The sequence below is a fragment of the Salvelinus alpinus genome, chromosome 28, assembly GCF_045679555.1.
Source record: "Salvelinus alpinus chromosome 28, SLU_Salpinus.1, whole genome shotgun sequence".
In the NCBI taxonomy this organism is placed as follows: domain Eukaryota; kingdom Metazoa; phylum Chordata; class Actinopteri; order Salmoniformes; family Salmonidae; genus Salvelinus; species Salvelinus alpinus.
Genome location: NC_092113.1, coordinates 40526319 through 40552124, shown reverse-complemented (window position 1 = coordinate 40552124; position 25806 = coordinate 40526319). Strand labels below are relative to the sequence as shown.

The window sequence follows — 25806 nt, the reverse complement described above, 5'->3', positions numbered from 1 at the left end:
TCTGATTGGCTGGGCCTGGCTCCCCAGTGGGTGGACCTGGCTCCAAAGTGGGTGGGCCTATTCCCTCCCAGGCCCACCCATGGCTGCGCCCCTGCACAGTCATGTGAAATCCCTAGATACGGGCCTAATGCATTTATTTAAATTGACTGATTTCCTTATGTTAGTCTGAGTTAGGGATTAATCCAAAGTAGAATTCATTCTACATCACAATATTTAGATATTCAATAAATTACGTTTATTAGTCTCTGCAGACAAAGATACAGTATGTTTATAGTATGTTTATAGTATATACAGTTTGGTACAGTATAAATTCCAACAAAAATCACTATCATTTTTTTCTAAACTCCATAATTTAATTTAAGTACCTAAAATAAATTGAAATAAATAAATACAAATGAAATAATTGGGAGTAAAACATGATTGTTGGTCATGTTGATTGTGACGTGGGGTCTAAAGTTCATGGCGCAGGAGATAGCGATGGATGGGCTTCAGGTCAACTTCTACTGGGAAGTGGTCGCTGACTTCCAAGGCCTAAATGTAAACAAACAAATAATCAAATCGGTCAATCAAAAGAATACAGGTTAACTTAAACTTATATCATTACATATCAACTGATTTCAAATGTCTGAGAAGTTAAGATACCTCGTCTTCAGTAAGGTGGAACTCTTCTTTAAAGTTGAAGGGTTTAGCTGAATCTGGAACTATCCCAGACATCATCTCTTTGCCATGGATAACTATCCTGGAGTATGACGTATAGAGAGAGGAGGCATATCATGATCATAGTAAGAAGAAAGAAGCTTCTTCGCCCACAGATAAACATACAGAACACATGCGCCAGCACACATCCAAGTCTTGTACAATGATTCTATTGTATGGGTCACTAACCTGTCGTAAGCGCAGTGTGTCTTCTGCCGGACGGTTGTATCCTGTTCATCTCCAATCAGCCAGCGGAACTTGGGGTCGCTTCTCAAACGCACAGCTCTAAAGCCCTTGATGGTGATGTAGTTACAGGCTGCGTTCAGGTCCCCTAAGATCACCACATTCTAGAGGAAGACAAAATGAACAGTATCAAACAAATAAACACAAAACACAGGAAGTTACAGTAAATTGATCTCGATGGAATAGTTAGTTATTATCAAGAGAAGAGGAAGGAATAAGATACTAGAAATCTGAGGAGTTATCTGATATCAATGATTTAAACTCAACTAACCTCAGTCTTCCACTTCTTGCAGATCCCATTGAAAACAGTGTAGAGTTCATCGATCTCTTTCATTGCCGTTTTGGGACAGGTGTGTTGGCCCACCAAGACAAAATCCTTCACCACTGCAGAAGGAGAGATTTAAAAGAAATTCCTCTCATATCATTTTATAATTTTGGGAGTTTGATAGGACTATCTTAGCTTTGTCCCAGATCCCTTGTCCCAGATTTTTACTCAGTCTTGACTCGGTCTCGGACAGTGAGGACTTGTCATTTCCTCCCGAGACCAGCGGAATATTTGTATTTGTATTTATTATGGATCCCCATTACATTTCACAACAGATTTCGCAACACATTAAAGTGTGTTCCCTCAGGCCACTACTCTACTACTACATATCTACAACACAAAATCCATGTGTACATGTGTGTATAGTGCGTATGTTATCATGTGTGTGTGTCTCTTCACAGTCTCTGCTGTTCCATAAGGTGTATTTTTTATCTGTTTAAAAAAAAAGCAAATTCTACTGCTTGCATGAGTTATTTGATGTGGAATAGAGTTACATGTAGTCATGGTTCTATGTAGTACTGTTTGCCTCCCATTGATACATTCCTACATTCCTCTAGAATGGACTGCAGATGTGGCCAGGGAAATAAATTGCAATGTCCGTACTGTGAGACGCCTAAGGCAGAGCTACAGGGAGAAAGGATGGACAGCTGATCGGCCTCGCAGTGGCAGACCACGTGTAACAACACCTGCACAGGATCGGTACAGGTACAGGATGGCAACAACAACTGCCCGAGTTACACCAGGAACGCACAATCCCTCCATCCGTGCTCAGACTGTCCGCAATAGGCTGAGAGAGGCTGGATTGAGGGCTTGTAGGCCTGTTGTAAGGCAGGTCCTCACCAGACATCACCGACAACAACGTCGCCTATGGGCACAAACCCACCATCGCTGAACCAGACAGGACTGGCAAAAAGTGCTCTTCACTGACGAGTCGCGGTTTTGTCTCACCAGGGGTGATGGTCGGATTCGCGTTTATCGTCGAAGGAATGAGCGTTACACCGAGGCTTGTACTCTGGAGCGGGATCGATTTGGAGGTGGAGGGTCCGTCATGGTCTGGTGCGGTGTGTCACAGCATCATCGGACTGAGCTTGTTGTCATTGCAGGCAATCTCAATGCTGTGTGTTAGAGGGAAGACATCCTCCTCCCTCATGTGGTACCCTTCCTGCAGGCTCATCCTGACATGACCCTCCAGCATGACAATGCCACCAGCCATACTGCTCGTTCTGTGGAGCAGATCTCAATCCCATTGAGCACGTCTGGGACCTGTTGGATCGGAGGGTGAGGGCGAGGGCCATTCCCCCCAGAAATGTCCGGGAACTTGCAGGTGCCTTGGTGGAAGAGTGGGGTAACATCTCACAGCAAGAACTGGCAAATCTGTTGCAGTCCATGAGGAGGAGATGCACTGCAGTACTTAATGCAGCTGGTGGCCACACCAGATACTGACTGTTACTTTTTATTTTGATCCCCCTTTTGTTCAGGGACACATTATTCCATTTCTGTTAGTCACATGTCTGTGGAACCTTTTCAGTTTATTTCTCAGTTGTTGAATCTTGTTATGTTCATACAAATATTTACACATGTTAAGTTTGCTGAAAATAAACACAGTTGACAGTGAGAGGACGTTTATTTTTTTGCTGAGTTTATTATCCAGATACTGACTGTTAGCACTTGGTGGTCTATAGCAGCCTGCTACAAAAATGGGCTTTAGGTGAGGCAGGTGAACCTGTTACCATATTACAGCATTTGACATGCGATCCTCTCTAAGCTTGACAGGAATATGACTCTGAACATAAACGGCAACACCTCCACCATTGGAATTCCTGTCTCTTCTGAAGATGTTGAAACCATGTTTTGCTACCACTGTATCATCAAAGGTATTATCTAAGTGAGTTTAAGAGATAGTCAGAATGTTATATGTTACTAGCAAGTTATTGAATTCATGAGCCTTGTTTATTAGGCTACATATGTTAATGTATATGTTAATTTGGTGCGGCAGGTAGCCTAGTGGTTAGAGCATTGGGCCAGTAACCGAAAGGTTGCTGGATTGAATCCCCGACCTGACAAGGTAAAAATCTGTCGTTCTGCCCCTGAACAAGGCTGTTCCCCGGTAGACCGTCATTGTAAATAAGAATTTGTTCTTAACTGACTTGCCTAGTTAAATAAGTGTGCTATTTTTAGCACTTTTCTGTGATTCTTGATTGTTTTTATCGCTTTACAGGAAGACTTATCAGAGGTAGACATGACAGTGTTATTTTTGTTTGAGCTGATAGTGCAGGGTGAGCTGCACACAGGGGACTTCCTACTAGGGCACACCGCCTCAGTGCTAACAGTATAACTCAGGTTCATAGGCGCAAGATTACTGCATACAATATCTGTAGGGTTGACAGAGGTATTCAGGGGAGTTAAGAGGGGACATAAATTAGGTTACTTACATTATGACTGCCAACGCCCCTGGGACAATGTACATTTGCAGCAGTACTATGACAACTCAGCGACACAATGGTAGGGATCATTTGAGCAGGGCTTGGGTCACTGATAAGTCATTGTCTCAACGCAGCCTTGGAATGCGAGGACAGGGTCCAGGAGCCAAGATGATTTGGATGGACTCCCATCATTTCTGTACAACATCTTCTGTTTCCAAAAGGTGTTATATTTATAGAAGTTATGCCAACAACGCTACAGTAGACTTAATGCCAGTAGCTTGATGAATATTTCACAGCAGCGGCCCAGCGATGGTATCGGGCCTGCAATAATTGTCCGCTTTTAAAAAAGAAAAATCTTTCAGACCTAGAATCAGTTCTTTAAAATCAATTTTCAGCAGTTCCGAGCTAGCCCTCCTAATGTCGTTTGACCCCAACGTGGACTACGACAGCGTCGGCCCCCAGCAGCTGTCGTGGAATGGTAGGAAGCAGCCTTGTAATGTCCTGTACTTGTGCTCCAGGATAGTATAGGGTTTCCCCCCTGGGAACAGAGATGTTTCTCACCACAGAGCTGCAGCTGACAGCTGGTGAAGTAGGAGTAAAAAACTCATACAGTAATTATCAGCTTTCATTCAGTCAAGCGCATAAAACTGCTTCACCAGGCCAAATATATATGTTTTTATTTAACCTTTATTTAACTAGGCAAGTCAGTTAAGAACAAATTCTTATTTACAATGAAGGCATACCCCAGCTAAACCCTCCCCTGACGATGCTGGGCCAATTGTGCGCTGCTCTATGGGACTCTCGATCGATCACAGCCGGTTGTGATACAGCCCGGGATCAAACCAGGGTCTGTAGTGACGCCTCTAGCACTGAGATGCAGTGCCTTAGACCGCTGTGACAGTCGGGAGCCCTATATAGACACATTCATGAAACAATATCTTAACGCCTATTGAAACCTGGGCCTCCTACTTTACTCGTTATATTACTGTTCTTTACTTTCATTGAAAAAAAATATCCTCAAAATGTTGTCTCTCTCTCTCTCTGGTAGCTCAGCGGAGTTGAGCGGTTGGAAATACAACTCATCACTCATGCGCACCGCTCCATGTCCTTTACTAATGCTCTGCTAAAAACGTCTCCATACTAAAAAAAAATCCCGTTACAATTTTGCTCCATTCATTAAAAATCACAATTTAACCAACACCAACACTATTTTTGTGACTACCTGGACATAACAATTGTTTTTTAAGTATTGAAACTAAACCATATGGATTTGAATTAAAATAATTTGAATAAACATGAAAAGGTGAATGTAAGAAGCCTACACCATTTCAAATAGGCCACATGTCATTTTAAACAGCATATAAATACCCGTTCTGCCAGTCACATTCTGTTAAAGGTCCCCAAAGCACACACATCCCTGGGTCTCTCCTCTTCTCAGTTCGCTGCAGCTAGCGACTGGAACGAGCTGCAACAAACACTCAAACTGGACAGTTTTATCTCAATCTCTTCATTCAATGACTCACTCATGGATACTCTTACTGACAGTTGTGGCTGCTTCGCGTGATGTATTGTTGTCTCTACCTTCTTGCTTTGTTGTCTGTGCCCAATAATGTTTGTACCATGTTTTGTGCTTCTACCATGTTGTGCTGCTACCATGTTGTTGTCATGTTGTGTTGCTAACATGCTGTGTTGTCATATGTTGCTGCCATGCAGGTCTCTCTTTTATGTAGTGTTGTGGTGTCTCTCTTGTCGTGATGTGTGTTTTGTCCTATATTTTGTATTTGATTTTTTTATTATTTCTATATTATTCTATATTATTTCAATTAGTTCAAAGCTATAGCCTACAAAGAAATACATTGTGAAGTATCTGCGAGTGCGACATAATTGGCTGGTAGGGACATAAAGCGCGCAGCATTTAAACAACATTTCGTTGTATTAAATAATTATAGTTTATACATTGCACATATAGGCTGTGACTTGGCTAGAAAGTCCAAGCTGCTTGATAAGGACTCCATGAAAGTGCTAGCTACTGCCCTCATTCGATGCCATTTTGACTATGCTAGTACTTCCTGGTTTGGGGGCTTATCTAAACTTATGAAGGGGAAGCTCCAGATAGCCCAGAATAAGTTGATCAGGGTAGTATTGAAGGTGAGTCTACGTACTCACATAGAAAGGAGCTGCTTTCAGGAACTAAACTGGCTGCCTGTTGAGGCTAGGGTGTCCCAGATTAGACTAGGTTTGGTTTACAGGAGTATTTATGGTCCTGCGCCCAGATATTTAAGTGATTACTTTCCTCGTGTTAGGGATGCACACAATCACAGCACCAGATCATGTGTTGCTGATGTGTGCTTATACAGGTTCAGGAGTAATGCTGGGAAAGGTACTTTCTTGTATACTGGATGAAGGAAAAAAGAAACCTCACACTGTTCTTGATGGTATCAGGCTCTTTTACGCCCTCTTCCAAATGGTAGCTTTAAATGCAGAGGATGCGCACAGTGCAACAATATGATGACGTGTGAATATGTCTGCCACCCACATACAGGAAAACGGCTCCAAATAAATGACATTATTAGGTGCTCCACCACCCATGTTATTTACATTATTAAATGTCCATGTGGGCTGTGCTGTGTAGGTAAAACCTCTCGTTCTCTCAAACAGAGAATCAGGGAACACAAAAGTTCAATCAGGAGAAACGACAGGGATTATCCAGTCGCTGTACATTTTAATGACCTAAAGCATGACATTTCTACCTTTAGATTTTGTGGCATAGAGAAAGTTAAGATATCAGACAGGGGAGGTGATATTAATAACACTGAGTAAAAGAGAATGTTTTGGGATTTTCACCCTCCAGACATTATTTCCTAAAGGATTTAATGATGAAATGCCTATGTATGTTATGTTGTGAATTTGAACATGAATTTTGGCCCCATTTAAGATTACTCTGATGTTTAATGAAAACTTGCTCGGTAGGTCTATGTCCTCATTGTGGTTTTACAGACGTGTTTAATACATCTTATTTACACACTTTATTTGAATATTTATAAAATCCATATTGTTATATTTGGTAGCACTTATTTGTTTTTCCTTCGCCTCCAACCCCTTTCGATGCGTGGAACGGATGTGGGTGGGGCTAGGTCTACATAACGGTGCACATTTTTTTTTTTAACTTACAAAAGCTCTGACAAAGGCCGATACGTAAAGCTTATTAAAGATCAGTGATACTATCAAGAGCAGTGTGCGGTTTCTTTTTTCCTTCATCTTGAATTCATTACTAGAAACACGAGTTTGGCCAGTCTGTGACGTCAGGCTCATGCGACGGTGCAAGGAGAACAGGTGTTGTGCTGAAAATCACCCCTCCCCCCCTTCGCGTTCTTCATTGCTGCGACTTGCTTGCTAGTTGAGATTTCTGCTCTTCACTCAGCTGTCAGTTTAGCCTACATTTCACTGATCTTAGAAAGCATTTCTGTCTGTAGTTTTCGGTTTGGCTATTTGTTTCAAGTGTATATGGCGGTTCTAGCTTGTATGGCGCACTTGCTTGCCGACATTTTATTGCTTGTCAACATTTTACTCCCTCCTTTGTTTAATATAACACATATACATTCATTATTCATTCCGGTTGCCTAACCTGACGCGAAGTTTGTTCTATAGAAAGTATTTGACTCTGATGTGTGCCACAGAAAGTATTGGACTCTAGCCACAAAATTAAGGAAATTAGAAGGGGGGAATTCTAGCATGGGGGAGATTTTCGGCACAGCACCGGCCAACAGCGGAGAATTTCCTCTACACACTTGCAGATACACTGACTTGCAGATACACTGGGGATGCGAAACACCCCTTTGGCCTCTCTTGCCAGGCTGGGCAGATCAAATGGAAAGCTCCTTGAACGTGGGAATATGCCAGGCCTATTGGTTCAAAATCAATTATGGCCTATTGTATAGATAATTGAACGAAAAATGTAATAGATCTGATTTTTTAGCTTATAAATACTTCTCTACAATAACACACGTAGTTATCTACCCACCTAATTCCTTTATTCCAGCATGTGCACGTAGTAAGTACACCCTCATACTTTTGACATGTGTCTTCTCTGATTCTTTACTTGTGGATGTTTCATGAAGCCAACGTGTAACAACTGTCATATCCCGCGGTTAGAACAACGGCATCCGGTCTGTAACCAAACAGTTTAACACCATACCAGCAGGTGGCATCCAAGTCTTACACATAACAGTGGACACTACATCACTGCATTCCCTCTCTTGCTCTTGGTTTCTTTAGGAAAATATTTAGCGAACTCTATGACAGTAGCTAAAGCAAGGGGCTATTAGCAGCTCACAATTAGACTACAATTGCATGCTGGCGCGGGCATGCCCTGAGCTCCTGAAGTAAGCGCTACTGGAGCGGGCTCCAGTCAAATTGGGCACTCTGCTCCAGCTCCACTCAGCTCACATCATCTGTCTGGTAGGGAAGAGTGGGGGGAATTGTTTGAAAGTTGCACATTCACTATTAGTAAGGAGAGACAGACTTTATATATCGACATGTTTGGGCAGTGGCGAACCGTGGCTATTGGACCTTCCAACACGTTGTACCAAATTTAAAAAATCATGAAAAGAACTGAAACATAGAATCACTTAATGCACCTGAAGGAGTCACACCGGCCTAAGGCTGAGCCGAGCTTCGAGCTGCCACTCAAACAGAGATAGCACCCACAGGGATAATGCTTCCAACAACATAGTCCAACAACACAGTCCCTAAATCCAGAATAAATTCAAGAAAGCTACAATATTGTCACGCCCTGATCGGTTTCACCTGTCCTTGTGATTGTCTCCACCCCCTCCAGGTGTCGCTGATTTTTCCCCAGTGTATTTATCCCTGTGTTTCCTGTCTCTCTGTGCCAGTTCTTCTTGTATGTTTTTACAAGTCAACCAGCGTTTTTTCCCATTTTCCTGCTTTTTGCTATTCTCCTTTTTCTAGTCCTCACGATTTTGGCCCTTGCCTGTTTCTGGACTCTGTACCCTCCTGCCTGACCATTCTGCCTGCCTTGACCGTGAGCCTGTCTGCCACTCTGAACCTCCTAGACTCTGATCTGGTTTTGACCTTTTGCCTGTCCACGACCATTCTCTTGCCTACTCCTTTTGGATTAATAAACATTGTAAGACTCCAACCATCTGCCTCCTGTGTCTGCATCTGGGTCTCACCTTGTGTCATGATACAATATTATATAGAGCCATTATTGCATGGAACTCCCGTCCATCTCATATTGCTCAAATGAACAGCAAACCTGGTTTCAAAAAACGGATAAAGCAACACCTCATGGCACAAAGCCTCTCGCATATTTGACCTAGACAGTTTGTATGTATGTTTTGATATGGATGTCTTTTTAAACTTATGTAGTTCTGTCCTTAAGCTGTTGTCTATTAACGTTCTGTACTATGTCATGTTTCATGTTCTGTGTGGACTCCAGGAAGCTGCAGCTTTTTATGCAACAGCTAATGGGGATCCTAATAAAATACCGAAAGCAACAACCACAACCACACTGTTTACACAACCCTATGGTAGCCTAACACAATCACTTTCACACTATCACCAAAAGCGACAAGTGTGACACGTCCAAGGATGTGTGTAACGAGCTCGTGATGCTGTAAAGGCAGCGCCCATATGTAACGGATGTGAAATGGCTAGCTAGTTAGCGGGTACGCGCTAGAAGCGTTTCAATCAGTTACGTCACTTGCTCTGAAACCTAGAAGTAGTGTTTCCCCTTGCTCTGCAAGGGCCGCGGCTTTTGTGGAGCGATGGGTAACGACGCTTCGTGGGTGACTGTTGTTGATGTGTACAGAAGGTCCCTGGGTCGGGGCGAGGGGACGGTCTAAAGTTATACTGTTACACATAATACCAGCGCACTCCATATAGGAGTGCACTTTTTGTAAAACACATCAGACCGATATAATTGTTCTTTATTTAACTAGGGAAATCAGTTAAGAACTAATTATTTTCACCATTCTGTATGTCTGAAGAATCCAAATGTTCTTCTGAAATATGAACATGGAAATCCTGGACATGTTGAAGTCTTATTATGTTGGCGATTTGACAAAATTACAATCATGGTCTTGAGTTGAACTCACACTTTTCTGTTCAAGGTGTCTAGGTCATGAATCGGTCTCGCCCCCCTCCGGTCTAGGTCTTGAATCGGTCTCGTCCCCCTGCAGTCTTGAATCGGTCTCGTCCCCCTCCGGTCTTGAATCGGTCTTGCCCCCCTCCGGTTTAGGTCTTGAATCGGTCTCACCCCCCTCCTGTCTAGGTCTTGAATCGGTCTCGCCCCCCTCCGGTCTAGGTCTTGAATTGGTCTCACCCCCCTCCGGTCTTGAATCGGTCTCACCCTCCTCCGGTCTTGAATCGGTCTCGTCCCCCTCCGGTCTAGGTCTTGAATCGGTCTCGCCCCCTCCGGTCTAGGTCTTGAATCGGTCTCGCCCCCTCCGGTCTAGGTCTTGAATCGGTCTCGCCCCCCTCCGGTCTAGGTCTTGAATCGGTCTCGCCCCCTCCGGTCTAGGTCATGAATCGGTCTCGCCCCCCTCCGGTCTAGGTCTTGAATCGGTCTCGTCCACCTGCAGTCTTGAATCGGTCTCGTCCCCCTCCGGTCTTGAATCGGTCTTGCCCCCCTCCGGTTTAGGTCTTGAATCGGTCTCACCCCCCTCCGGTCTAGGTCTTGAATCGGTCTCGCCCCCCTCCGGTCTAAGTCTTGAATCGGTCTCGCCCCCCTCCGGTCTAGGTCTTGAATTGGTCTCACCCCCCTCCGGTCTTGAATCGGTCTCACCCCCCTCCGGTCTTGAATCGGTCTCGTCCCCCTCCGGTCTAGGTCTTGAATCGGTCTCGCCCCCCTCCGGTCTAGGTCTTGAATCGGTCTCGCCCCCCTCCGGTCTAGGTCTTGAATCGGTCTCGCCCCCCTCCGGTCTAGGTCTTGAATCGGTCTCGCGCCCCTCCGGTCTTGAATCGGTCTCACCCCCCTCCGGTCTTGAATCGGTCTCGTCCCCCTCCGGTCTAGGTCTTGAATCGGTCTCGCCCCCCTCCGGTCTAGGTCTTGAATCGGTCTCGCCCCCCTCCGGTCTAGGTCTTGAATCGGTCTCGCCCCCCTCCGGTCTAGGTCTTGAATCGGTCTCGCGCCCCTCCGGTCTTGAATCGGTCTCGCCCCCCTCCGGTCTTGAATCGGTCTCGCGCCCCTCCGGTCTTGAATCGGTCTCACCCCCCTCCGGTCTTGAATCGGTCTCGCGCCCCTCCGGTCTTGAATCGGTCTCACCCCCCTCCGGTCTTGAATCGGTCTCGCCCCCCTCCGGTCTTGAATCGGTCTCGTGCCCCTCCGGTCTTGAATCGGTCTCGCCCCCCTCCGGTCTTGAATCGGTCTCGTCCCCCTCCGGTCTAGGTCTTGAATCGGTCTCACCCCCCTCCGGTCTAGGTCTTGACTCGGTCTCGCCCCCCTCCGGTCTTGAATCGGTCTCGCCCCCTCCGGTCTAGGTCTTGAATCGGTCTCGTCCCCCTCCGGTCTAATTCTTGAATCGGTCTCACCCCCCTCCGGTCTAGGTCTTGACTCTGTCTCGCCCCCTTCCGGTCTAGGTCTTGAATCGGTCTCGCCCCCTCCTGTCTAGGTCTTGAATCGGTCTCACCCCCCTCCGGTCTTGAATCGGTCTCGTCCCCCTCCGGTCTAGGTCTTGAATCGGTCTCGTCCCCCTCCGGTCTAGGTCTTGAATCGGTCTCGCCCCCCTCCGGTCTTGAATCGGTCTCGCCCCCTCCGGTCTAGGTCTTGAATCGGTCTCGCCCCCCTCCGGTCGAGGTCTTGAATCGGTCTCGCCCCCCTCCGGTCTAGGTCTTGAATCGGTCTCGCGCCCCACCGGTCTTGAATCGGTCTCGCCCCCCTCCGGTCTTGAATCGGTCTCGCGCCCCTCCGGTCTTGAATCGGTCTCACCCCCCTCCGGTCTAGGTCTTGAATCGGTCTCGTCCCCCTCCGGTCTTGAATCGGTCTCACCCCCCTCCGGTCTAGGTCTTGACTCTGTCTCGCCCCCTTCCGGTCTAGGTCTTGAATCGGTCTCGCCCCCTCCGGTCTAGGTCTTGACTCTGTCTCGCCCCCTTCCGGTCTAGGTCTTGAATCGGTCTCGCCCCCTCCGGTCTAGGTCTTGACTCTGTCTCGCCCCCTTCCGGTCTAGGTCTTGAATCGGTCTCGCCCCCTCCGGTCTAATTCTTGAATCGGTCTCACCCCCCTCCGGTCTAGGTCTTGACTCTGTCTCGCCCCCTTCCGGTCTAGGTCTTGAATCGGTCTCGCCCCCTCCTGTCTAGGTCTTGAATCGGTCTCACCCCCCTCCGGTCTTGAATCGGTCTCGTCCCCCTCCGGTCTAGGTCTTGAATCGGTCTCGTCCCCCTCCGGTCTAGGTCTTGAATCGGTCTCGCCCCCTCCGGTCTAGGTCTTGAATCGGTCTCGCCCCCCTCCGGTCGAGGTCTTGAATCGGTCTCGCCCCCCCTCCGGTCTAGGTCTTGAATCGGTCTCGCGCCCCTCCGGTCTTGAATCGGTCTCGCCCCCCTCCGGTCTTGAATCGGTCTCGCGCCCCTCCGGTCTTGAATCGGTCTCACCCCCCTCCGGTCTAGGTCTTGAATCGGTCTCGTCCCCCTCCGGTCTTGAATCGGTCTCACCCCCCTCCGGTCTAGGTCTTGACTCTGTCTCGCCCCCTTCCGGTCTAGGTCTTGAATCGGTCTCGCCCCCTCCGGTCTAGGTCTTGAATCGGTCTCGCCCCGATCCGGTCTAGGTCTTGAATCGGTCTCACCCCCCTCCGGTCTAGGTCTTGAATCGGTCTCGCTTTAGGTAGACACGAAAACAACACTGGTTTGTGCTGTCTTGACAACCCATATGGTCACATGGCTGGCAAGACAGCACAAACAGATGTGAGACCAGGCTAGGACTATCTGTCTAAGGTATCCTAAAATCCTTTAACACATGGCATGTGTAACGGATGTGAAATGGCTAGCTAGTTAGCGGTGGTGCGCGCTAATAGCGTTTCAATCGGTTACGTCACTCGCTTTGAGACCTTGAAGTAGTGGTTCCCCTTGCTCTGCAAGGGCCGCGGCTTTTGTGGAGCGATGGGTAACGATGCTTCGTGGGTGACTGTAGTTGATGTGTGCAAAGGGTCCCTGGTTCGCGCCCGGGTCGGGGCGAGGGGACGCCGTAAAGTTATACTGTTACATATGTTCCTGTCTCCAAATTGCATGATTTGAGATGATATCACATTATAACTTAAGACAGTGATTGATATATTAAAGGTTCTCACAGGTAGTGGGTGAGTGAAACCGGACAATGAAAGGCTCTCTGGAGAAAACCTCTGTGTCGTTATTCGTCCCCTCTCCTCCCTCTAGCTCAGGATACTGGCAATGCTCTCGGACCTGCAGCACATCTTTCCTAAAGATGATTCAAGCCAATTAATCAATCAACCAACCAACCAACCAACCAATCAAAGGAGAGAGAGTATACTAGAAATGAGGAGTGCTGCAGTGTTTTAAAGATTCTTATCTAAAATGTAAAGTTTCATGTAAAGCCTGTGTAAATATGTAATGGCTTACTTGTAAATGTAGACATATTGCTCTTTGTACGTTTTCTTCCCCAGTCTCTTACTCGCCACGTAGGAGTATGCATGTGATTTGTCAAAGCTGATGGTGGAATGACAAACAGACATCAGGTGACGATTAGAACCCTAACCATGATAAGACAATCTGTACATACTGTAAATATCTTATAAAGGATTAATTCTGTAATGGTGGACCCCGCCTGTATATATAAGCCTGTATTGTTGCCATATTACTTCAGTAAACATGTTAACCGGACTCACTCTCTCTGCATCATCCATATCTAAAAACATAATACACATTTTAAAAAGGTCAACAAAGCAATTTCAAGATCCCCCCGTGTTTATGTACCTGTTAAGATCTTTCACCAGTGTAGGTATGGCTTCACCTTTTGTATCTCGAACCTCCTGGATCAAACACAGGTCACAGCGAGCAAGAATCTGGGAAGGGGGAGGGAAACAGCTTTTGGTTATATTGTTGGATATCAAAATACCATAATAATGAACACAGAATAGTTGTGACCAGAGTACGTGAGCCGAGATGAGCAGTTGGAAATCACGCGCATCGCTCATGGTGCTTCTTGTATTTTCCTACCGCTCCAAGCCCCCACTAAAAACGCTCCATGTGCACAGGGGGAAAAAAAATGCTAATTTCGCTCCATTCATTAAAAATCACAATTTAACCAACACCCATCTATTTTTGTGACTACCTGGACCTACCAATTTGTTTTTAAGTATTGAAACCAAACCATATGGATTTGAATTAAAAGTATTTGAATAAACATGAAAAGGTGAATTTAAGAAGAGAACATAATTTCAAATAGGTTACATGTCATATTAAACAGCATATAAACACCCTATATATGTCAGAAGCCAGACAAGGAGCCTAAGAAGGAACGCAAATGAATTATTTAGGCAATATTATTTTAAGGCTATAGCCTACAAAGAAATACATTGTGAAGGATTTGCTATTGCGACACAATAGGCTGGTAAGGACATAAAGCGCGCAGCATTTAAACAACATTTCGTTGTATTAAATCATTATAGTCTATAAATTGCGCATATAGGCTGTGACTTACTTAGGCTGTGACTTACTTAAATACATATTAAACGAAAAATGACTTATTAGTGCCTTTGAATTCGTTTTTAGAAACACGAGTTTGGCCAGTCTGTGACGTCAGGCTCATGCGATGGTGCTTGGAGAACAGGTGTTGTGATGAAAATCTCCCCCCCCGTCAGAATTCTGCCCACCCCCCCCTTCGTGTGGACGCGCACGAAGTCAATCTTCATTGCTGCGACTTGCTTGCTAGTTGAGATTTCTGATCACGTTAGGCTGCGTTTCATAAAACATTTGTTTATGTCGGTTTGATCGCGGGGGAGGCACTAGTAATGTCTGCAGTTTTCGTAACAAAATTCGTAATCTCTCCCATGTCTTATTCCACTAGTAGTTGTTCTGAAATGTTTATTGCTTGCTTACATTTTACTCCCTCCTCTATGTTTAATATAACACACACACATACATTAATTATTCATTTCGGTTGCCTATCCTGACGCGAAGTTTGTTCTATAAAAAGTATTTGACTCTGATGTGTGCCACAGAAAGTATTTGACTCTAGCCACAAAATTAAGACAATTAGAAGGGGAGAAGGATATTAAAATGAAACGTAGCCTAACATGAACAGAAATCTCATCTTTCAAGCAAGTCGCAGCACTGAAGAATTGAGTGTGTGCGCGTTCACGCGAAGGGGGGAATTCTGGCGTGGGGGGGGGGGGGGGGGGAGACTTTCAGCACAACACCGGCCAGCAGCGGTGACTGTGTCTGTCTCCACATCTGCAGAGCTGCTGGGGATGCTAAACAGCCTTTTGGCCAGTCTTGCCAGTCTAGGCAGAGATGCAGAGTTGTTTTTACAAATTTCTATAGGTAGGCCTAAAGGTTTTTAGACAAAATAACTCAATCAAAACGGAAATCTCCTTGAGCGTGGGAATATGCCAGGCTCATTGGGCCAAAATCAATTATGGCCTATTGTTTAGAAAATGAACGAAACGTTAAACACAGTGGTCGCCAATCGACCGGTCGATCTTTAAGGCATTCCTAGTCGAACACCAAATATTTATGTTGAAAAGCCAACGAACGATAAAGGCTTGCGCTCCTTTTTAAAAATCGTGTTGAGCTGTTAACGGTAGGTGCACTTGATTCAAAAGTACTGCGCACTGGGTAGCAAAGTGTTCCCATGAGACAAACTCCGCCTACCCGGCAGATCTGTGACTAAATCGAATGCACCTACTGGGCTGCCCAATCGGATAGCTCAAATCATCGTGGCTACAGAGCTTCCATGACCCTGGTCACAGCCAAATTTAACAGCCTATGTAATAACTTTTCAAATCATGACCACAGAGAGACTGTCAACGAATACATCAAAGAGCTGCTGTTTTTATGAGTGAGTTCATTTTTAACACTATTACAAAACGCGCTTCTCCGTACTTCCGCTCGGGCTGCAGCTGAATGAGTAGCCAAGTACCGATAGCCCTGCGTTTTATTATTAGCAGCTCGTCGTGTCAATTTTAATATTAAGGAAATATTTAACTTTCTCTGGTCATAGGAACAACATGAATTTGTGCATGAGGCGGATGCGGTGCGACTCGAGTTTCGCCATCAGGTGGAAGACGGTGAGCTCTCTCTGGTCAGTCTCACCGGAGGAAAGGAAGGAGAGAGCAGGGACGGTGAGAGGCGGTTGGGAAAAATCGTTTTGAACGGTCATCCAACTCGGAATTCCAAGTCGGAAACTCGGGCATCTTTCTAGAGCTCCGACTTTTCGACCTGAAGATCACTGACGTCGTGATTTGATCTCGTTGACCACCAGATGCAGGTACCACCAGTCCAGTAAAATAAAAAAGTGAATTATTTCAATTCATGCTCCACAGTGCCTCACAAGTGCTAAACCAACGGATCTATTTTGTTATCAAAGCTCGAGTTTTGAAATATATTATGGTCTGATTAACAATATTGGCAGGCCAATCATATAGCCAATATGCTGTGATAATGTATTAGGCCTACTGCCCAAACCTCATTCTTACAAAACTGTTTGTGTCAGGTTAATGTAAAAAAAAAAAACTGAGCTGTAGATCCCAACTTGCTTTTTGATTTCGAAAGTGATCTTGACTCAGAAAAGTTTGGTGACCACTGGTTTAAGAGATATGATTTTTAGCTTATAAATACTTTGCTACAATGACACACTTAGTTACTTACACTTACTACCCACCTCATTCCGTTCTTTTAGCATGTGTACGCAGTAAGTACACCATCATACTTTTGGGATAAGTGTATTTTCAGATTCCACAGTGATTCTTTAGTTGTGGATGTTTCATGAAGCCAACGTGTAACAACTGTCATATCCCGCAGTTAGAACAACGGAATCCGGTTTGTAACCAAACAGTTTAGCACCATACCAGCAGGTGGCATCCAAGTCTTACACATAACAGTGGATAGTACATCACCGCACTCCCTCTCTTGCTCTTGGTTTCTTTAGGAAAACAACTAAACTATTAGTTGGCTATTAGCAGCACACAAGTAGACTACAATTGCATGCTGGGGCGGGCATGCCCTGAGCTCCTGAAGTAAGCGACACTGGAGCCTATTGTAGCGGGCGAGAAGGCCTACCTCCAGCCTTTGGGAATCTCGCACCAGGTTCCAGTCAAATTGGGCACTCTGCTCCTTGCTCTGCTCCAGCGCCGCTCAGCTCACATACTCAGGTTGTGACGTTCTAATTCAATGTTAGTTTGATACATGTAGTGTAGGTTTGGTCCCTCTTCATTCTTGTTTTCACATAGTTGTCTAGTTTAGTTGTTTAGTAGTAGCTGTCTTGTTTAGTGGTAGCTGTCTAGTTTAGTAGTAGCTGTCTAGTTTAGTTGTTTAGTAGTAGCTGTCTAGTTTAGTTGTTTAGTGGTAGTTGTCTAGTTTAGTTGTTTATTAGTAGCTGTCTTGTTTATTTGTAGCTGTCTAGTTTAGTTGTTTAGTTGTAGTTGTCTAGTTTAGTTGTTTAGTAGTAGCTGTCTAGTTTAGTTGTAGCTGTCTAGTTTAGTTGTTTAGTGGTAGCTGTCTAGTTTAGTTGTTTAGTGGTAGCTGTCTAGTTTAGTTGTTTAGTTGTAGCTGTCTAGTTTAGTAGTAGCTGTCTAGTTTAGTTGTTTAGTGGTAGCTGTCTAGTTTAGTAGTAGCTGTCTAGTTTAGTTGTTTAGTTGTAGCTGTCTAGTTTAGTTGTTTAGTGGTAGCTGTCTAGTTTAGTTGTTTAGTGGTAGCTGTCTAGTTTAGTTGTTTAGTGGTAGCTGTCTAGTTTAGTAGTAGCTGTCTAGTTTAGTTGTTTAGTGGTAGCTGTCTAGTTTAGTTGTTTAGTGGTAGCTGTCTAGTTTAGTAGTAGCTGTCTAGTTTAGTTGTTTAGTGGTAGCTGTCTAGTTTAGTAGTAGCTGTCTAGTTTAGTTGTTTAGTTGTAGCTGTCTAGTTTAGTTGTTTAGTGGTAGCTGTCTAGTTTAGTAGTAGCTGTCTAGTTTAGTTGTTTAGTAGTAGCTGTCTAGTTTAGTTGTTTAGTGGTAGCTGTCTTGTTTAGTGGTAGCTGTCTAGTTTAGTAGTAGCTGTCTAGTTTAGTTGTAGCTGTCTAGTTTAGTAGTAGCTGTCTAGTTTAGTTGTAGCTGTCTAGTTTAGTAGTAGCTGTCTAGTTTAGTTGTAGCTGTCTAGTTTAGTGGTAGCTGTCTAGTTTAGTTGTTTAGTGGTAGCTGTCTAGTTTAGTAGTAGCTGTCTAGTTTAGTTGTTTAGTAGTAGCTGTCTAGTTTAGTTGTTTAGTGGTAGCTGTCTAGTTTAGTAGTAGCTGTCTAGTTTAGTAGTAGCTGTCTAGTTTAGTTGTAGCTGTCTAGTTTAGTAGTAGCTGTCTAGTTTAGTTGTAGCTGTCTAGTTTAGTAGTAGCTGTCTAGTTTAGTTGTAGCTGTCTAGTTTAGTAGTAGCTGTCTAGTTGTTTAGTAGTAGCTGTCTAGTTTAGTAGTAGCTGTCTAGTTGTTTAGTAGTAGCTGTCTAGTTTAGTTGTTTAGTGGTAGCTGTCTAGTTTAGTTGTTTAGTAGTAGCTGTCTAGTTTAGTAGTAGCTGTTTAGTTGTTTAGTAGTAGCTGTCTAGTTTAGTTGTTTAGTAGTAGCTGTCTAGTTTAGTTGTAGCTGTCTAGTTTAGTTGTTTAGTGGTAGCTGTCTAGTTGAGTTGTTTAGTTGTAGCTGTCTAGTTTAGTTGTTTAGTAGTAGCTGTCTAGTTTAGTTGTTTAGTTGTAGCTGTCTAGTTTAGTTGTTTATTAGTAGCTCTTTAGTTTAGTTGTTTAATAGTAGCTCTTTAGTTTAGTTGTTTATTAGTAGCTGTCTAGTTTAGTTGTTTATTTGTAGCTGTTTAGTTGTTTAGTAGTAGCTGTCTAGTTTAGTTGTTTAGTTGTAGCTGTCTAGTTTAGTTGTTTATTAGTAGCTCTTTAGTTTAGTTGTTTAATAGTAGCTCTTTAGTTTAGTTGTTTATTAGTAGCTGTCTAGTTTAGTTGTTTATTTGTAGCTGTTTAGTTGTTTAGTAGTAGCTGTCTAGTTTAGTAGTAGCTCTCTAGTTTAGTGGTAGCTGTCTTGTTTAGTGGTAGCTGTCTTGTTTAGTAGTAGCTGTCTTGTTTAGTAGTAGCTCTTTAGTTTAGTTGTTTAGTAGTAGCTGTCTAGTTTAGTAGTAGCTCTCTAGTTTAGTGGTAGCTGTCTTGTTTAGTGGTAGCTGTCTTGTTTAGTAGTAGCTGTCTTGTTTAGTAGTAGCTCTTTAGTTTAGTTGTTTATTAGTAGCTGTCTAGTTTAGTTGTTTAGTGGTAGCTGTCTTGTTTAGTAGTAGCTGTCTTGTTTAGTAGTAGCTGTTCAGTTTAGTAGTAGCTGTCTAGTTTAGTAGTAGCTGTCTAGTTTAGTAGTAGCTGTCTTGTTTAGTAGTAGCTGTCTTGTTTAGTAGTAGCTGTTCAGTTTAGTAGTAGCTGTCTAGTTTAGTGTAGCTGTCTTGTTTAGTAGTAGCTGTCTTGTTTAGTAGTAGCTGTTCAGTTTAGTAGTAGCTGTCTAGTTTAGTAGTAGCTGTTCAGTTTAGTATTAGCTGTCTAGTTTAGTAGTAGCTGTCTAGTTTAGTAGTAGCTGTCTAGTTTAGTGGTAGCTGCCTTGTTTAGTAGTAGCTGTTCAGTTTAGTAGTAGCTGTTCAGTTTAGTAGTAGCTGTCTAGTTTAGTAGTAGCTGTCTAGTTTAGTAGTAGCTGTCTAGTTTAGTAGTAGCTGTTCAGTTTAGTAGCAGCTGTCTAGTTTAGTAGTAGCTGTCTAGTTTAGTAGTAGCTGTCTAGTTTAGTGGTAGCTGTCTTGTTTAGTAGTAGCTGTCTTGTTTAGTAGTAGCTGTTCAGTTTAGTAGTAGCTGTCTAGTTTAGTGTAGCTGTCTTGTTTAGTAGTAGCTGTCTTGTTTAGTAGTAGCTGTTCAGTTTAGTAGTAGCTGTCTAGTTTAGTAGTAGCTGTTCAGTTTAGTAGTAGCTGTCTAGTTTAGTAGTAGCTGTCTAGTTTAGTAGTAGCTGTCTAGTTTAGTGGTAGCTGTCTAGTTTAGTGGTAGCTGTCTAGTTTAGTTGTTTAGTGGTAGCTGTCTAGTTTAGTTGTTTAGTAGTAGCTGTCTAGTTTAGTTGTTTAGTAGTAGCTGTCTAGTTTAGTTGTTTAGTAGTAGCTGCTAGTTTGGTTGTTTATTAGTAGCTGTCTAGTTTAGTTGTTTATTTGTAGCTGTCTAGTTTAGTTGTTTAGTAGTAGCTGTCTAGTTTAGTTGTTTAGTTGTAGCTGTCTAGTTTAGTTGTTTATTAGTAGCTGTCTAGTTTAGTTGTTTATTTGTAGCTGTCTAGTTTAGTTGTAGCTGTCTAGTTTAGTTGTTTAGTAGTAGCTGCTAGTTTGGTTGTTTATTAGTAGCTGTCTAGTTTAGTTGTTTATTTGTAGCTGTCTAGTTTAGTTGTTTATTTGTAGCTGTCTAGTTTAGTTGTTTAGTGGTAGCTGTCTAGTTTAGTGGTAGCTGTCTAGTTTAGTTGTTTAGTAGTAGCTGTCTAGTTTAGTTGTTTATTAGTAGCTGTCTAGTTTAGTTGTTTATTTGTAGCTGTCTAGTTTAGTTGTTTATTTGTAGCTGTCTAGTTTAGTTGTTTAGTGGTAGCTGTCTAGTTTAGTTGTTTAGTTGTAGCTGTCTAGTTTAGTTGTTTAGTAGTAGCTGTCTAGTTTAGTTGTTTAGTTGTAGCTGTCTAGTTTAGTTGTTTATTTGTAGCTGTCTAGTTTAGTTGTTTATTAGTAGCTGTCTAGTTTAGTTGTTTATTAGTAGCTGTCTAGTTTAGTTGTTTAGTAGTAGCTGTCTAGTTTAGTGGTAGCTGTCTAGTTTAGTTGTTTATTTGTAGCTGTCTAGTTTAGTTGTTTAGTAGTAGCTGTCTAGTTTAGTTGTTTAGTTGTAGCTGTCTAGTTTAGTTGTTTATTTGTAGCTGTCTAGTTTAGTTGTTTATTTGTAGCTGTCTAGTTTAGTTGTTTATTTGTAGCTGTCTAGTTTAGTTGTTTATTAGTAGCTGTCTAGTTTAGTTGTTTAGTTGTAGCTGTCTAGTTGAGTTGTTTAGTTGTAGCTGTCTAGTTGAGTTGTTTAGTGGTAGCTGTCTAGTTTAGTTGTTTAGTTGTAGCTGTCTAGTTTAGTTGTTTAGTTGTAGCTGTCTAGTTTAGTTGTTTAGTTGTAGCTGTCTAGTTTAGTTGTTTATTAGTAGCTGTCTAGTTTAGTTGTTTAGTAGTAGCTGTCTAGTTTAGTTGTTTATTTGTAGCTGTCTAGTTTAGTTGTTTATTTGTAGCTGTCTAGTTTAGTTGTTTATTAGTAGCTGTCTAGTTTAGTTGTTTAGTTGTAGCTGTCTAGTTTAGTTGTTTAGTTGTAGCTGTCTAGTTGAGTTGTTTAGTGGTAGCTGTCTAGTTGAGTTGTTTAGTTGTAGCTGTCTTGTTTAGTTGTAGCTGTCTAGTTTAGTTGTTTAGTTGTAGCTGTCTAGTTTAGTTGTTTAGTAGTAGCTGTCTTGTTTAGTTGTTTATTTGTAGCTGTCTAGTTTAGTTGTTTATTTGTAGCTGTCTAGTTTAGTTGTTTATTAGTAGCTGTCTAGTTTAGTTGTTTAGTTGTAGCTGTCTAGTTTAGTAGTAGCTGTCTAGTTTAGTGGTAGCTGTCTAGTTTAGTTGTTTATTTGTAGCTGTCTAGTTTAGTTGTTTAGTAGTAGCTGTCTAGTTTAGTTGTTTAGTTGTAGCTGTCTAGTTTAGTTGTTTATTTGTAGCTGTCTAGTTTAGTTGTTTATTTGTAGCTGTCTAGTTTAGTTGTTTATTTGTAGCTGTCTAGTTTAGTTGTTTATTAGTAGCTGTCTAGTTTAGTTGTTTAGTTGTAGCTGTCTAGTTTAGTTGTTTAGTTGTAGCTGTCTAGTTGAGTTGTTTAGTGGTAGCTGTCTAGTTTAGTTGTTTAGTTGTAGCTGTCTAGTTTAGTTGTTTAGTTGTAGCTGTCTAGTTTAGTTGTTTAGTTGTAGCTGTCTAGTTTAGTTGTTTATTAGTAGCTGTCTAGTTTAGTTGTTTAGTAGTAGCTGTCTAGTTTAGTTGTTTATTTGTAGCTGTCTAGTTTAGTTGTTTATTTGTAGCTGTCTAGTTTAGTTGTTTATTAGTAGCTGTCTAGTTTAGTTGTTTAGTTGTAGCTGTCTAGTTTAGTTGTTTAGTTGTAGCTGTCTAGTTGAGTTGTTTAGTGGTAGCTGTCTAGTTTAGTTGTTTAGTTGTATCTGTCTAGTTTAGTTGTTTAGTTGTAGCTGTCTAGTTTAGTTGTTTAGTTGTAGCTGTCTAGTTTAGTTGTTTAGTAGTAGCTGTCTTGTTTAGTTGTTTATTTGTAGCTGTCTAGTTTAGTTGTTTATTTGTAGCTGTCTAGTTTAGTTGTTTATTAGTAGCTGTCTAGTTTAGTTGTTTAGTTGTAGCTGTCTAGTTTAGTAGTAGCTGTCTAGTTTAGTTGTTTAGTAGTAGCTGTCTAGTTTAGTTGTTTAGTGGTAGCTGTCTAGTTTAGTAGTAGCTGTCTAGTTTAGTTGTTTAGTAGTAGCTGTCTAGTTTAGTTGTTTATTTGTAGCTGTCTAGTTTAGTTGTTTATTTGTAGCTGTCTAGTTTAGTTGTTTATTAGTAGCTGTCTAGTTTAGTTGTTTAGTTGTAGCTGTCTAGTTTAGTTGTTTAGTTGTAGCTGTCTAGTTGAGTTGTTTAGTGGTAGCTGTCTAGTTTAGTTGTTTAGTTGTAGCTGTCTAGTTTAGTTGTTTAGTTGTAGCTGTCTAGTTTAGTTGTTTAGTTGTAGCTGTCTAGTTTAGTTGTTTAGTTGTAGCTGTCTAGTTTAGTTGTTTAGTTGTAGCTGTCTAGTTGAGTTGTTTAGTGGTAGCTGTCTAGTTTAGTTGTTTAGTTGTAGCTGTCTAGTTTAGTTGTTTAGTTGTAGCTGTCTAGTTTAGTTGTTTAGTTGTAGCTGTCTAGTTTAGTTGTTTAGTTGTAGCTGTCTAGTTTAGTTGTTTATTTGTAGCTGTCTAGTTTAGTTGTTTATTAGTAGCTGTCTAGTTTAGTTGTTTAGTTGTAGCTGTCTTTTTTAGTTGTAGCTGTCTAGTTGAGTTGTTTAGTGGTAGCTGTCTAGTTTAGTTGTTTATTAGTAGCTGTCTAGTTTAGTTGTTTATTAGTAGCTGTCTAGTTTAGTTGTTTAGTTGTAGCTGTCTAGTTTAGTTGTAGCTGTCTAGTTGAGTTGTTTAGTGGTAGCTGTCTAGTTTAGTTGTTTAGTTGTAGCTGTCTAGTTTAGTTGTTTAGTTGTAGCTGTCTAGTTTAGTTGTTTAGTTGTAGCTGTCTAGTTTAGTTGTTTAGTAGTAGCTGTCTTGTTTAGTAGTAGCTGTTCAGTTTAGTAGTAGCTGTCTAGTTTAGTAGTAGCTGTTCAGTTTAGTAGTAGCTGTCTAGTTTAGTAGTAGCTGTCTAGTTTAGTGGTAGCTGTCTAGTTTAGTGGTAGCTCTCTAGTTTAGTGGTAGCTCTCTAGTTTAGTGGTAGCTCTCTAGTTTAGTGGTAGCTGTCTTGTTTAGTAGTAGCTGTTCAGTTTAGTAGTAGCTGTCTAGTTTAGTGGTAGCTGTCTAGTTTAGTAGTAGCTGTCTAGTTTAGTAGTAGCTGTCTAGTTTAGTAGTAGCTGTCTAGTTTAGTGGTAGCTGTCTAGTTTAGTGGTAGCTGTCTAGTTTAGTGGTAGCTGTCTAGTTTAGTAGTAGCTGTCTAGTTTAGTGGTAGCTGTCTAGTTTAGTGGTAGCTGTCTAGTTTAGTAGTAGCTGTCTAGTTTAGTAGTAGCTGTCTAGTTTAGTGGTAGCTGTCTAGTTTAGTGGTAGCTGTCTAGTTTAGTAGTAGCTGTCTAGTTTAGTAGTAGCTGTCTAGTTTAGTGGTAGCTGTCTAGTTTAGTAGTAGCTGTCTAGTTTAGTAGTAGCTGTCTAGTTTAGTAGTAGCTGTCTAGTTTAGTAGTAGCTGTCTAGTTTAGTGGTAGCTGTCTAGTTTAGTGGTAGCTCTCTAGTTTAGTGGTAGCTCTCTAGTTTAGTGGTAGCTGTCTTGTTTAGTAGTAGCTGTTCAGTTTAGTAGTAGCTGTCTAGTTTAGTGGTAGCTGTCTAGTTTAGTGGTAGCTGTCTAGTTTAGTAGTAGCTGTCTAGTTTAGTAGTAGCTGTCTAGTTTAGTAGTAGCTGTCTAGTTTAGTGGTAGCTGTCTTGTTTAGTAGTAGCTGTTCAGTTTAGTAGTAGCTGTCTAGTTTAGTGGTAGCTGTCTTGTTTAGTAGTAGCTCTTCAGTTTAGTAGTAGTTGTCTAGTTTAGTAGTAGCTGTCTAGTTTAGTAGTAGCTGTCTAGTTTAGTAGTAGCTGTCTAGTTTAGTTGTTTAGTGGTAGCTGTCTAGTTTAGTTGTTTAGTTGTAGCTGTCTAGTTTAGTTGTTTAGTTGTAGCTGTCTAGTTTAGTTGTTTATTTGTAGCTGTCTAGTTTAGTTGTTTATTTGTAGCTGTCTAGTTTAGTTGTTTAGTAGTAGCTGTCTAGTTTAGTGTAGCTGTCTAGTTTAGTGTAGCTGTCTAGTTTAGTGGTAGCTCTCTAGTTTAGTGGTAGCTGTCTAGTTTAGTAGTAGCTGTCTTGTTTAGTAGTAGCTGTCTAGTTTAGTGGTAGCTGTCTAGTTTAGTGGTAGCTGTCTAGTTTAGTGGTAGCTGTCTAGTTTAGTGGTAGCTCTCTAGTTTAGTAGTAGCTGTATTGTTTAGTAGTAGCTGTTCAGTTTAGTAGTAGCTGTCTAGTTTAGTGGTAGCTGTCTAGTTTAGTGGTAGCTGTCTAGTTTAGTGGTAGCTGTCTAGTTTAGTGGTAGCTCTCTAGTTTAGTAGTAGCTGTATTGTTTAGTAGTAGCTGTTCAGTTTAGTAGTAGCTGTCTAGTTTAGTGGTAGCTGTCTAGTTTAGTGGTAGCTGTCTAGTTTAGTGGTAGCTGTCTAGTTTAGTGGTAGCTGTCTAGTTTAGTGGTAGCTCTCTAGTTTAGTAGTAGCTGTCTAGTTTAGTAGTAGCTGTATTGTTTAGTGGTAGCTGTCTAGTTTAGTAGTAGCTGTCTAGTTTAGTAGTAGCTGTATTGTTTAGTTGTTTATTAGTAGCTGTCTAGTTTAGTAGTAGCTGTCTAGTTTAGTAGTAGCTGTCTAGTTTAGTTGTTTAGTTGTAGCTATCTTCACAGTTCTTGTCTCTTACACCTACCTTGATCAGAATTCCCATAACCTTTTTGTTGTTGGCTTTCGCCTCCCCAAAGCTCTGAACGTTGAAGGCACAAATTTTCAGTGACATCGCAACATGCCACAGTCCCACAAAACACGTCACAGGAACTGGCCACTTCATTCTGTTTTGAATAGGAATTCTGTAAACACGGTAAAACAGTAGAGTTGCTCAAAATTATGTTTGAATTGTGACAACGTAAAAACATATTCTTGGACCTGTAATTGTCTGGGGTTATAGATAATCATCCATAACTAAGTTTGTACTAGATCAGCTGTGTAGCTTAAAGTTTATATATCCGTTGTATAATATGTAATTCACATTGTGTAATAATCTGTAATATTCATCAAATTAGAAATCATTAATATTACTCATATGAAATCAGAATATCTCTTACCCTCTGTGCCAGTTTCTCAGGTAGGTCAGCCCTGGTGGATTGAAGAGCCGTCTCCTGAATGTCCTGTCCTGTGGTATATTGGGAACATACAGGTAACACCGAGGGTGAAAGACATGAGGTTTGCGTCCCAAACGGCACCCTATTCCATTAGCCCCTACTGTCTTTTACCCATAGGGCTCTGGTCAAAAGTAGTGCACTATATAGGGAATAGGGCTCTGGTCAAAAGTAGTGCACTATATAGGGAATAGGGCTCTGGTCAAAAGTAGTGCACTATATAGGGAATAGGGCTCTGGTCAAAAGTAGTGCACTATATAGGGAATAGGGCTCTGGTCAAAAGTAGTGC

General features: G+C 42.2%; 1 protein-coding gene across 1 annotated transcript; it reads right to left on the bottom strand.

Moving 5' to 3' along the window:
- Positions 1 to 212: 212 nt before the first annotated feature.
- Positions 213 to 25548, bottom strand: dnase1l1l (deoxyribonuclease I-like 1-like). The gene is made up of 9 exons (XM_071373159.1): positions 25464 to 25548; positions 25052 to 25208; positions 13633 to 13721; positions 13279 to 13365; positions 12990 to 13117; positions 1211 to 1323; positions 886 to 1043; positions 643 to 739; positions 213 to 531 (listed from the first exon to the last, which is right to left on the bottom strand). Exons 2-9 carry the CDS (start codon positions 25187 to 25189, stop codon positions 451 to 453), a joined length of 891 nt encoding a protein of 296 aa, XP_071229260.1. The 5' UTR covers positions 25190 to 25208; positions 25464 to 25548; the 3' UTR covers positions 213 to 450.
- Positions 25549 to 25806: the final 258 nt, after the last annotated feature.

Excerpts from the sequence above, each read along its gene's own strand:
- dnase1l1l (XM_071373159.1), bottom strand. The coding sequence starts at position 25,189 with ATGAAGTGGCCAGTTCCTGTGACGTGTTTTGTGGGACTGTGGCATGTT. Across the intron at positions 740-885 it reads ACACACTGCGCTTACGACAG|GATAGTTATCCATGGCAAAG; the intron begins GTTAGTGACCCA and ends GTCATACTCCAG. Across the intron at positions 532-642 it reads TCCACCTTACTGAAGACGAG|GCCTTGGAAGTCAGCGACCA; the intron begins GTATCTTAACTT and ends GTTTACATTTAG.